This window comes from Lampetra fluviatilis, chromosome 25 (genome assembly GCF_964198595.1).
Source record: "Lampetra fluviatilis chromosome 25, kcLamFluv1.1, whole genome shotgun sequence".
Taxonomy (NCBI): Eukaryota; Metazoa; Chordata; class Hyperoartia; order Petromyzontiformes; family Petromyzontidae; genus Lampetra; species Lampetra fluviatilis.
Genome location: NC_136299.1, coordinates 11,759,634 through 11,772,901, shown reverse-complemented (window position 1 = coordinate 11,772,901; position 13,268 = coordinate 11,759,634). Strand labels below are relative to the sequence as shown.

The 13,268-nt window shown below is 47.6% G+C and overlaps 1 protein-coding gene across 2 annotated transcripts in view; it reads left to right on the top strand.

Moving 5' to 3' along the window:
* Positions 1-4,786: 4,786 nt before the first annotated feature.
* Positions 4,787-13,268, top strand: part of LOC144941813 (serine/threonine-protein kinase D1-like) — a 45,281-nt gene continuing 36,799 nt past the window's right edge. Inside the window, exons 1-2 of one of the 2 annotated variants that reach the window (XM_078868280.1) lie at positions 4,787-4,878; positions 7,263-7,536. In XM_078868280.1, coding sequence (XP_078724406.1) covers positions 7,387-7,536 — 150 coding nt within the window. In that variant the 5' untranslated portion in view covers positions 4,787-4,878; positions 7,263-7,386. Of the gene's footprint in view, positions 4,879-7,128; positions 7,537-13,268 lie in introns of those variants that run through there. The other variant, XM_078868279.1, reaches the window with a different exon arrangement.

Here is a 13,268-nt window from a genome sequence, read left to right as displayed (position 1 = left end):
TTACATTTCTTGACAATATTCCACTCACGTACCGAATGTGCACATCATAGGGACACCGCTCGTTCTAACTTTGGATCCATGCGAGGGAGCAGCATTATTCGCTCATTTCCAGAGTGGGGCCACTTTCGCCGACAAGACGCCACCAGTGTGGGGGTCGCCACGCCGCTTGCGAAGCGAGTTTTTCATCATTTGTGTCTTGTCGTGGGCCCTACGTTACGGGCCGCACTTAAGGCCACCAGGGTCCGCCAGTGGCCCGCGGGCCTTGAAATGAAGAACACTGTGCAAGGCGTGCATACGATATTAAAATTCAATATTTGCGTGTACTGCGCTGTAGATGGAAACGCTGTGATGAATCCACATTGCGCCGTGGGGGAGCGATGGCACAGCGAACAGTCTGTGCACTGCGACATGAACTTGCCGACCCGAGTTTGAGCGCAGGCCAAGGCTAACATCAGCGACAAATTAAATATGAATTGGTCTTTCGTTCCACCCCCCCCCCTTTAAAAACCTGTACTATACAACGTGAAGTATGCTGAAACAATAGCCGTAACCAACAGCATGGAGAGGATTTCACCCAGCAGCGGATTCATTGTGAAATGTTTTGCTTTCACTAAATTGCATGAGATCGTTCACTTGAATATCCATAACTCTGTCTCATTTACAAATATTATAGTGCTCATTAACACGAAGGATTTGCCGTACATAGACTGCTGTGCAGTAACGTCACATTGTTGATGAAGTGCGTGTGTTTATAAGGCGACCGTTGTGCCATATTGTACGTACGAACGAGGCACCAAGTCCAGATTTTTTTTTCCACTGCTCGGAAAAGGGAAAATAAAACGGGGGATAGGAGGAGGAGGGGGGGGTACGTTTCCAGCATGGCTTTTAGAATTTTGCTTGGCATTTGTTGTCAAACATTTTCCTCACATGTTTCACATTTTGTGCGGCAGTTCGACACGCGCAACACAAGAGCTGACTCATTCTGCTTGGCACGGAGACGAAGGGAGCTCTCTGCGAAGCTGGAGCTCACAGCTACCGCAAACTCCAGCGCAAGAAAACAACAATTCGTAATTGTTTACGACTCCCACCGACGGCTGGCAACAGACACACACACACACGCGGCGTGTGTGCGATGAGGATTTGCGCGGTCTGTTTAACGCGCCGTGTGTTTGACGCGTGGGTTTAAATGCCACTCTCGGGATAAACTGCAGCCGTTTTCATTCCACCAATGAACGAGGCCCCTCGCCACCACTAAACACGCTAATTCGGTCAGGTTGTGTGTTTTTTTTTACTTACCATACCTCATCGTGCTGGTCTTTACCGGTTGGTGAAATGGAGGGGAGGCAGGACCGGTTCAGATATTCCACGCGACTAATAGTAGCCATGGTTGGGAATTGAACTGGGTCGCAGGGTTCATGGCACAGCGCGATTAGCCAGGCCCGGTGCTCTGGGTGGTAACGCAGTCGGCTGTGCACCCCCACGCCTCCTCAACCCCTACACACGTCTCAACTTCACTGCCGCCGAACATTGTAACACCGTTCCACGTCCATCGATGTCATGAAGCCACTGTGTTATCCAGAGCTTCTCAAACTCGAGTTGAAAACTGGAGTTCAATTCCCCACGGCTCGTAGATGTTACCAACATAACATTGCGGTGGCGCGCGTGATGGCACATGTTGTGAAATGGGTTGATTTGTAATCAACCAAGATTGAGACGTCCCGATCGAAGCGTTGTTTGAGTCGGGTTAACTCGGGTCTGTACAATGTCGGGCGTATAGTTCTGAATCCCGTGCGATGATTCAGCAGCAGTGGGTTGTAAGCAACATGTGGCGTCGTTCTATGGGTGTGTGTGTGTGTTTGTGTGCGTTTTGATATTAAGCGGTGGCGAAATGGTTTGCGCAATGTGCTACGAACACGGCTCCCGAGTTCAATTCCCGCTCACGACAGACAACAGTGTGCGAATGTTTGAACCGGTCGTGGGCCTCCCCTAGGTCGACTCAGCCTCAAATGGTGCGGTGTATGAACATTGCCGCTTGGCATGCAAAGGCGACCAGGTCACTAGGGAGACAAAGGCGGCCGGGCGCGGTGCTGACCACCCACCCTCTCGTGTGCCGTTCCGGCCTTCACACGTATTGCTCGCTGACAGCACTTGCCCCAGCAGTATGTTAAGGCTACACGGGGGAGCTTCGTCTCTTGCTTCGACATTGAAGCTGCGTAACCGCACAAAACAGTTGTCACGCGGGCCGCCGCCGGTCAGAAAGAGAGACATCACAGGACGGCTTTTCGGGGACAAATAGCAGCAGGAATGACACTTGGATGGTGCAGGCATCGACGTGGCATCGTCGGCGCGCTTGGCAACACTCGCACACGAGGCGAGGAGGATGTGCGGCACTCTAAGCCCTCCGCACCCGCCAAAGCACAGGGCACCCAGAGCACAAGAAACGACTCAGAGCCACACCAAAGGCACCTTAAGCATCGCTTCTCAATTGTCAATCGCAACAGCGCAGGACTGTCGAGTTGCAGCCCTGCGGCACATTTGCTCGCTCAAGCCGCTGCTGGCAGGAGCTCCACAAGAGGGAGTTCCTCTCGAGAACACCTCTAGAGTAGAGGGTGTTTGGCCTACTCTTCCACGTTGGCCGGACATCTTGGAAGAGGTTAGAGTACCCGCACTTTACCCCACGACACGTGATCTTCCCTACAACTGATGTTCACCCGTCTACTGTATGTGTTCCTGCTTCGTGGGTAGAGATGGGCGGATTTAAGAAACTTGCACCATTGTTTCGACTGCCAAGCCGGGAGATCGAATCAAACAGGCGACCTCCGTTGCAAGTCCCGTGTGCCATCCATTGTTACACCATTAATGGCAGCATCCAGTGCCACTGCACGTGCAATAAAAGTGACATGAAGCAGGCATACGGGCCTAGTGGATTGATTTGATCAGTGGCTGTTTCCAGACACCCTTGAATCCGTAGTTTATATAAATCCACTGTGACTCTGACTTGATATGAAAAAAAACGCATTCCACGTATGGTATTGATGTGTGTTGGCTTATAATGAACACATACTCTTTTTGAGGAATACTGTAGAATGATGGTAAGTGAGATGAAACCGAGAGAATGTGGCAATAATGTAATTTATTATTTAAATCATCATAGGTATAAACAGGGCACATTGTGCACTCGATAGTATACTAAGTATGGGGTAGTCAGTTTAACACGGAGGCTTTCACGACCAATATCACCCAAAATATTAGAGATGCTTCATGGATGCTATTGGTCGAAAAAACCCTGCATTATGGAAGTATGAGGTAGTTATTGTTGCAGTGGTTATCACACCACGCGATTAAATACAACTAACATCAGTCCTGGGCGATGTCCAAACCACTCTTGTAAAAATCCTCCCCATAGCAACTCACACTGACCAGCATGGTGAAGTATGGCATAACAGCCGCCATGCCCGGCACGGCACGGGGGCAGCATTCGTAGAGAAGTGGATTGACAACGGGCTGATGAGGAGAGCCAAGATGGCACTCAAAAGCGAAAGGAAATTGTCCAGTTTGACATGTAGGCTTTCAGTTTAACACGTAGGGCTTTCGCGACCAATATTATTCATAATCAACGTTTTTAGGTTAAGATCGCGTTATTTATAAATGTGTCGTAACCCTCCACCACCCGACACGGCCAATCAGCAAAAAAGTGTCACGTTGACAAAAGACAAATAGTTCACTACTTAGACCACCGGTGTGTTGAAGCGTGAAACCACAACATTTACAATTTTTTTGTGGAGGGTTACGACACATTTATAAATAACGCGATCTAAACCCCAAAACGTTGATTATGTAGGCTTTCGCGACCAATACAGTTTTTGTTGTTAGATCGCGTCAAAGGTGGACTTCTCCACAAATCTGGCTGTCGCCTGATGAAGCTAGTTGTAATTACTGGCGAAACGTCGTACTCAGATGGTAAATGTTGTGGCTTGGCTCACCGACACACCGGTGTGCTGTACTAGTGACGAATTGGCGTGTTCTGTTTACCTGACAACCAAAACTAATTGGTGGTGGCGGGTTTAACGACACATTTATATATTTACGTGATCTAACCGCCTAAAAAAACCCTGTATTACGTGCATTTTCCTGGCAACTAAAATTTATATTTAACGTTTGTGCCATCCTTTGTTGTTTGCTAAATACGACAGTCATTTATGTTGCTATTATCAGCTGTAACGCAATAATTTGACATTATTTAAATGTATCCTGAAGGGGGACACGTGGCTGAGCCAATGTGCGCAAGTTACAGACATATTGACGGTTACAAAAAAAGTGGCCCCTTAGTAGGCAGGACGCATCGCTCGCATGAACGGCGCGCTGTTAGCAACGTGGCGGCCTTCAAAGGACGCAACACGGACGACCACGGAGATGGAGCAACGAAATCAGATCGCGTGCAGGTTGCTGCTGGCTGGATGGTTGTGGTTGTTGTTGTTGCATCGTAGGAACCGTTAGCGATCGAGACGGCTCGGGGAGGCATTCATCCGGGGATGGATGGATGATTATGAAGAACCGATGCAAAGCGTTTGTAAGTTATGATCCTTTGGCCAGCCGACAAGCACACAGCAATAACGATGCGATTCCCCAGAGCATTTTCAGAGGTTTGAATGAGCAGCCAACCCATATCGCCCTGCCCTGCATGTCACACTCATACATTATGCATGGCGAAAAAAACAGAGACAAATGTCCACACACTTAGACTTACAGAACTGGCGACCATCAATGAAGGGGGGTGGGTGGCCAGCACCACACCCAGCCGCCTTTGTCTCCCCAGTGGCGATTATTTCACATCTCGGGGAGGCGTAATCGTCACTTGGGGTGGCCGTGAGTCGTCAGGTTCGTAGCGCAGCGCGCTAACCACTTACACCACCGCTCCCCCGCACACTGACGCCCACACACACACGTACGTGCACGCACACACCGCACACAACAACAACCACGTTCACCACTGAGTGGCGGTGACGTCACCACAGCGCTCGTGCCATGCTAGGTGCACTTTGAGGCCACGTGAAGTGTCGAAGGCTTGCTGGCATACGAATACAAAGATCCCCCGTATAGCCTTAAGAAACTGTAGGGGCAAATGCTGTTCCCGACACAGGGACCGTACACCCACGCACAAACACACCACATACACACGCTCATACAAAGATAAATATTTCCCGTATAGCCTTAACATGATGTAGGAGCAAGTGCTGTTAGCGAGCACCTATGAAGGCTGGAACGGTACACGAGGGGGTGGGAGGCCAGCACCACACCCGGCCGCCTTTGTCTCCCCAGTGGCGACGTTTACACATCGCACCAGATAACTCATTTGATGCTGAGTCGACCTAGGGGAGGCCGCCCCAGAACCGGTTTAGATAATCGTCACCGGTGTTGGCCGCGAGCGGGAATCCAACCCGGGTGGCCAGGTTCGTAGCGCAGCGTAGCGCTAACCGCTACACTACCACTCCCCACTACACACAGACACACTCACACACACACACTCACCCACACACGCACGCACACACGCACACACACTCACCCGCACACGCACGCACGCACACACTCACCCACACACACACGAACACACGCACACACTCACCCACACACTCACTCACACACGCACTCACACACGCGCACACTCACCCACACACACCCACACACACACGCACACACACACACACGCACTCACCCACACACTCACTCACCCACACACTCACTCACACACGCACTCACACACGCACACACTCACCCACACACACCCACACGCACACACACACACGCACTCACCCACACACTCACTCACCCACACACTCACTCACACACGCACTCACACACGCACACACTCACCCACACACACCCACACACACACGCACACACACTCACCCACACACACACACTCACCCACACACACACGCACACACACTCACACACGCACGCGCACAAGCACTCACCCACACACACACTCACCCACACACGCACACATGCGCGCGAGTGCTCTGCGTGGGCAGCAGCAGCAGGAGGAGGAAGGAAGCTTGCGATGAGCGAGAGGGATGGGAGGGAGGGAGGGGAGGGATGGGAGGGAGGGGAGGGAGGGATGGGAGGGAGGGGAGGGAGGGAGGGATGGGAGGGAGGGGAGGGAGGGATGGGAGGGAGGGAGGGAGGGGAGGGATGGGAGGGAGGGAGGGGAGGGAGGGATGGGAGGGAGGGAGGGGAGGGATGGGAGGGAGGGGAGGGAGGGATGGGAGGGAGGGAGGGGAGGGAGCTCTCGGAGCGCGCGGCGAGTCTATTCCGCCTCCTCGTTCGCGTCGTAGCTGCACGCGTGCACGCTGGGGTCTCCTGCTGACAGCCACTGTCAGGAGTTGCCAGCGTCGGGCGAATCCTCGCCGCTCCGCCGAGTTGCACGCCGCAGACGCATCGCTCGCAGACGCTCGCAGCGCTTTACGTGTGCACGTCAATCGGTGCGCGTGTCAGCAGACTCACTTGTTTACACGTGTCCACACCGTACGAAGGACAGGCAACATCCCCCCTCCCCTCTTATAGCCTTCTAGCAGGCTGTTGTGGCAAGTGGTGTTAGCAAGCACCTTAGATATACAGTACTTAGACACGTGCACACACACACACACGTGTTTGCATGTACACAGGCGCATGTCGTTAAAACATTCACATACGTGGACATAGAGGAAAGGACATTAGACATTCACTTAAACATTAAAACGCACACATTTGCAAATGTAGACTTGCCTTATTACATATGTAGATACATCTACAACAGATCAGCATGCATGTAGATGCGAGTACATAACGTCCACATGCAGAGACTTTCACACACACGTGCAGACACATAGGTACGGTGTGAAACAAGTTGAATACATTCGGCTATTGTAGTAGTTTTCCTTATTGACAGTTTACCATATGTAGTACAGCAATTATTTTCATTGTGCCTGATTACCCAGGGATATCCTTATACTGCTAATGTTATGCAGATACCAAATAATATTAAATATACGTCTTGCTGTATATAGATATATTTTTGTATTAATAATATATACTCATAACTAGTAGCAATTACATACACCTAATAAGATTTAATTACAGTATTCAAAGAGCAAACATTGACCAAAAAAACCCCAGCTCACAATTTCAACTTCCACGATAATGCAAGCGTGTGACGACCATCATCAACATCAGCACCACCACCATCATCATCATGACCAAGAGGCGGTGGCCTCCGTGGTCAGATCAGACTCAAGTCCTCTCTGCGGCCACTCGGATCAAAGGGACCAGAACCGACCCAGAGCCGGGTCAAGTCCAGCAGGGCTGGGGCCATGCCCAGGGGTGTCTCCACAGGGGTCCCTGCAGTCGATGCAGCTCGATTCCCCATCACCTCTAGCGGCGTTCGGGATCTCCTTCCAGCTGCAGATCGGATTGTCACGAGAGGCCGTGACGCTCGACGCGAACGGGATGTCTCTGGCGGCCATCAGAGAGCTCGCGTGCTCAATCGTGGATCAGAAGGTACGTTGCTGACGATGTCATCTTCGGAGGGCTTTTGTGAGAGTTGTGTTTGATAATTTTTTTAGGGGTGATGCGGCGGATTGATTGTTGCGCCTCACTGCAGTACTGGCTGTTACTACTGCTGCTGCTGCTACAGCAATGCCAGCAGAAGCTGATGAAGACGAATGAGCATCGTCATCATCATCAGTAGTAGTAGTAGCGATAGCTCCCAACAGTAGAACGAGCAACACTATCACCATCACCAGCAGCATCATCACGCCAACAGCACCACCAGCAGAACCACAATCACCAGCACCACCACAGCACCAAAAGCACAACCACTACCAACCACCACCACCATCACCATGGAACTACCAGCAGCACCATCATGAGCCCCATCTCCAGTACCAACACAGCACGACCACCAGCTGCCACTTCCATCAACACCAATTTCTACTGTACCTCACTGTTCACTTATTGTTGTGCCGGCTGGTCAGAGCAGTTACCTCACCACTGGGTGAACAGTGGCAGACCTATGAATGAACTAACCCCCGGCCATAGAAATATGGAATTTTCACCATTAGCCCGGGACTGACAATGGATAAGTGCTCAGTCCGTTTGCTTATTTGCGACGAGAAACACTTTTTGTGAACGTCAAAGACCCGCCGATTGAATGACTTGGGGAATATCCTTGCTCAAATGACCATCGATTTAAATTCCTATGAGCTGAGGCAAAGTCTACCCAGAGGATCAACACCGTTGACTTCTCCACAAAGTAGTAGTCATTTGTTTTTATCAACCGTGGAGGGATGATGGGTTAACCCCCGACCAGAATTTGAACTTCGGTACCCTTCTTGTTTGCGAGCCGTCTTGCTCCCCCGCCGAGCCACCTGGCTGGGCTGATCGCATTACGGACCTGTTGCACATTATACGTCCACATTCCCTACAGATAGCAGAGACAATCCGTTTAACAGGATTCTTCTGAAACAGACAATATTATAATGCATTGCACTGCGATCGGATTTGTCAGATTACAGTATCTTAATCACATACATTAAACTTTTATTCACGCACAATTTCCAGCCTATTAGTCCACTGCTGGATGAATGCCTCAGAGTCAACGAGGTTGTTTAAGCCATACTTCACCACCATCGTCAGTGTGGGTTGGGGAATGGGGTTGTGAGTGGCACCAGGTCAGGTTTAGACATCGTTCGCCTTGGCCTGTATTTGAACTCAAGGTCGTTGGGTCCATTGCCCAGGTGAACAGCCCCAAGCAGCCACGAAGCACTCGCCCCACAGCCAGGGCTAGCGTGTTGAAACTCAACTAAAACTAAATGGGGCCACCTGTCCAATCCCCTCCACCCCCCCATACTGTGTAACCCAGCAACTGGCCCATGTGACCCGTGGGCCCTGGCGCAGTGGCACCGCCTGCACACTCGATGGCGATGCCACAGCAGGACAACATCGTTGCATCATTGCTGATTGTTGTAGCATCCTCCGGGTGGTCCTTTTGAACGACATACTTTTTTTAAAATTATATTTTACCAGGTAAGGCCCACTTAGCTATATAGCTCTTTTTCAGAAGCGACCTGGTTATCATAAATTATAGCCCAAAGAAGTGGCTTATCACGTGGACATTTATAGCAGCCAAATACTCTAAACGCATGCTGATTCTAAATGTGCAGGGAAAAACTGGAGGATCTGGAAAAAAATCCACATGACTACGGGGATAACATGCAAACTCAAAATAAGCAGATGTCAGGGTCGGGATCGAACCCTTGATCTCATGTATACCAGGCGAGGTGGTTAACATCTCACCACCATGACACTGTAGCAGGTAAATTGTCAAAGCCTACGACCTGCTGTGAAATAGATCTTACAGACTCTCGTTAATAACCACAAGTTAGATTAATCTATTGTATAAAAGCAGCTGGGTTGAGCTTAGTAAGTTAAATTGGATACCACAAGTGCATAGCCAGGTGTTACAGATGTGGGACTTTGAGGTGGCCATCAACTTGGGTTCAGTCTGTAATTGGTTGAGTAGATTGGATCATCCGTGGATTAAATACATCTATGCGGAGCTTTAAGAGTTATCAATTCATATTTGTGGTTTTGTTCGGGTGGCCTGGCTTCCTCCCATGAGCCAACAAAACATAACTGGAGGTTCAGCGAGGCTGTCTTGCGTAATTAAAAGGCACTTTGTAATTATTATTACGATTCTTTTGCACAAGTGTTTTATCAAAAATCCAAAAAAATAAAATGATGCACAATTGTAATGTAAATACTGTAAGCATTGAAAGGCAGAAAATAAGTTATACGTATGTTAAACTTCTTTCGCACCGTACGTAGCCCACCTTGTTAATCGGAGTTGAAATTATCTCTGTTCAGTACGAGGTCTCGCCAAACGCAAGTAGCTTCATACCATCGTGATTGCGAGCGGCGGGGGACAAATGGCTGAATTTTGGGAGGCTGCATAGGCAGAGACATGTAATTATACACACAGGGCCCTAAGCACGGTATTATAGTACTGCCTGTTTGCGCAACATCACTAACTACACATGTGCATCCGGTGTCTGCATCTGCCGCTTGTCAATTCGTACCTTGAGCAATGTGCACTTCCTGGCAGTCCACCCAATCATTGCCATCTCCGATTTGACCAACAGTTCGGCAAATTTCAGAGGATGGGGGACAGCACGTATGGAGCATCAATAATTGGTCGTATTAAAAAATACAATACCGTCTAAGAAATGCATTTTACGGCATGTCTTGAAAACACTGGACGAGACAAGATAGTGATTACCGTGGGCTCAAAATATCGTGGCTGGCTCACCATTATTGAGAACAATACAGAAGAACTGAGGTTACTATGTACGACACGTCAGCTGTTTGGGAGAGGCCTTCGTCCAGCAGTGGATTGACCATGGCTGATGATGACAGTGGTGATGAATTAACGTTAATCTTCATGTTTTGTCACTCATCGTTCAATACTTTAAGAGCTAAAGTCTACAAACATGCTGAAAACATCCTGGAAACAGATCACGAGCAAACATTGGAGGAGAGTACACATGATTATTACTGTTTAGTCGTATAATATTTATATGATATTTAATAGCTTCTGTAGGCTGTGGCACCATCTGTCACCACGGCCGTGTACACAGGAAGGCCACCATATACGCAAGGGGCTCATCCTCATTCTACTTTTGGCTGTCGAGTTAAACGTGGCATGACGGACAAAAATCTTTAGATACATCCGTATTAGTATAATGATGAAATTAATCATCTTTAAACAAAATCTGGCGTGTGATGATGATGTTTTTTTTTAATATTGTAATTTAGACATTCATTAAGAGGGGTCTCTATCGAGCAATCTTAACCTATCAGTTGCCTGATTAAACAAGTGATGTTGCTCTTTAAAAAAAACACTACACTTTGATAATGTATATTGTTTCTTCAGAATATCTGGTGTATTCTTCATCCTTGCATGACTCGTAATTCACGAATCATATACAATGACAAACATCTTTCAATAAATTAGTAGTGGTATGATTGCACAAGTTATTTGAACTGCATTTAGTTACATTGGACTACAGTAAACATACGCATATGTCCTTCTAATTGACAGTTGGCAGTTAAAGTTTGGCACATCTGCAAGTGCTACATCTATTAAAAAAATAGCCACAGGTCTTTAAATCATCACTCACCTGTGTTCTTTCTGAGGTTGGCCAAGCCATGGTGTGTAATGCATTATCTCAGGTGGCGTATTGAGCTCCCCCCCCCCTCAAAAAAGTGTGTTTTTGTAATTTTTGCATGGTGTACAGTCTGGAAAGTACCCACATGGCAAATTTCAAGTTTGTTGCATGTCGGGAAGTACGCTAAACATTTTGAACAGACACACATAATCACAACTTTGCCTTTTATATATATGGAAATTACTGCTCTCTTTTACCTTAATTCCATTTCTTGTAAATGTTTCACCACTGCATCGAGACACCTGCTTTTTTGTCTTCCTGTACTCCTTTTCCTTCCCCTTATGCGTCACATTGCCAAGTACAGGTTCCTGCCCGGCCTCATTTTTGCAAAGTATTACAGTATTTTTAGTATTATTCTCAAAGGCTGTTTCACGTGACTTGACCTGGAGACTTTATCTCAACTTCTCTGTTGAACCAGTTCTTTAGAATGACGCGTTTATCTCGTGTGTCGATCGATGCAAATGAGTTGACGTTCTTTGTAACAAAAAAAAGGGAAAATTGTGTTTGCATGTAACAAGTGCGATAATATAAAAATCGTGGTAAACAGCATTTGGGGGTGGGGAGCAATGGTGCACGGCACTATGAACACAGCGACCTGAGTTCAATTCCCAGCCAAGGTTAGCATCGACTTCCTTCACTGACCCTTACCATCAAGCACGGTGAAGAATGGTAAAAACAAACCCCATGGCCGACACAGCGTAGGGAGGCCTTTGTCCAATAGTGTATTGCCGAGCTCACCTTTATTACTGTATTTTTAGATGATTATTTTAAACAACACGTGTTGTTTTACATTGTATGCATCCTGCAGCCCTATATTAGCAATCCAAGAGTAATTAAATTCTCCAACAATACTGGAAAATGAAATCAAATTCCAAGAACTGTTTGGGAGGAGCTTTCGCTGGTAGTTGTACACTGGCATCATCAGGCAACTGACACATTTGTGAAAATCTTTTCCAATCTTGGGCCTTGTGTGACGTCATCAATGTAGAGGTAAGTAGGAAACTGCAGTAAACGATGCCAAGAGTGATCTGACCCAAAACATTGGGCATCTGTGAAAAATAACTTTCTAGTTCATCGGATTCCTCCAGTATATATATTTTGATGTGATTCTGAAATATTAAGAATAAATTATTAAGCATAGCAATGGGCGCGTAACATCCGGCGTGTTGAATTTAAACTTCAAGAAAAGTTTTGGATTTTCCAAAATGCCAAAGCCCTTTTAGGGTGTGGCCAAACATCAGCTTGAACTATGAATAGTTTGCAGTTGAAATGTCAGTAAATAATTTTACCACATCGGATAGACAGCAGGCTTGAACAAACATGCGCGGGGTTGACTTGGGGTCATGTTTCCTAAGTCAGTCCTTACTGTCGCTTAGAATAACACAACGTTAGTCTAATTACGAAGGAAAGAAAAACAAAGCAAACACGTATAATCTAAATATGCTAAGGTCACGGGGATTTAAGACTTTAATTTTGGTGACAGAATAATGATAAAATCCACTTTGCCATCTCGATTAATCCGCAACTAGAAGCCATCGCTATACAGTATTATAGCAATTTACTTAAATATGCCGTTATACATTTGTTTTTTTCCCCGATTAGCACGGTGGGTTACGTTACGGTATGAAAAAAGTTCATCATACATAGAATTCACAGCTGGATGAAGGCCAGGCCGTGCTGTCAGTCATGGACGTTGTTTGACCTTACCTCACCAAGATTGGTTTGAAAAGATTGGTTGATGGGGAATGGGTGGGACCACGACCAATTCAGATATATTCGCTGTGGCCAGATATAGAACTCGGGTTGTCAGATTCATTAGTGTATTACCCACTGCACTACTGATCCACCCCACAAATCGTGTCACACTGTGTATCCTGTACACAACAGGAACTCACTCTTGACACTTTAGTCTGTACAATGAGTTCATCGTCAAGCAGGCAAGCGTCACACGAGGCAAGGGCACATAACCCAGCCTATTAACTACGTTCATACATGTTATATTTA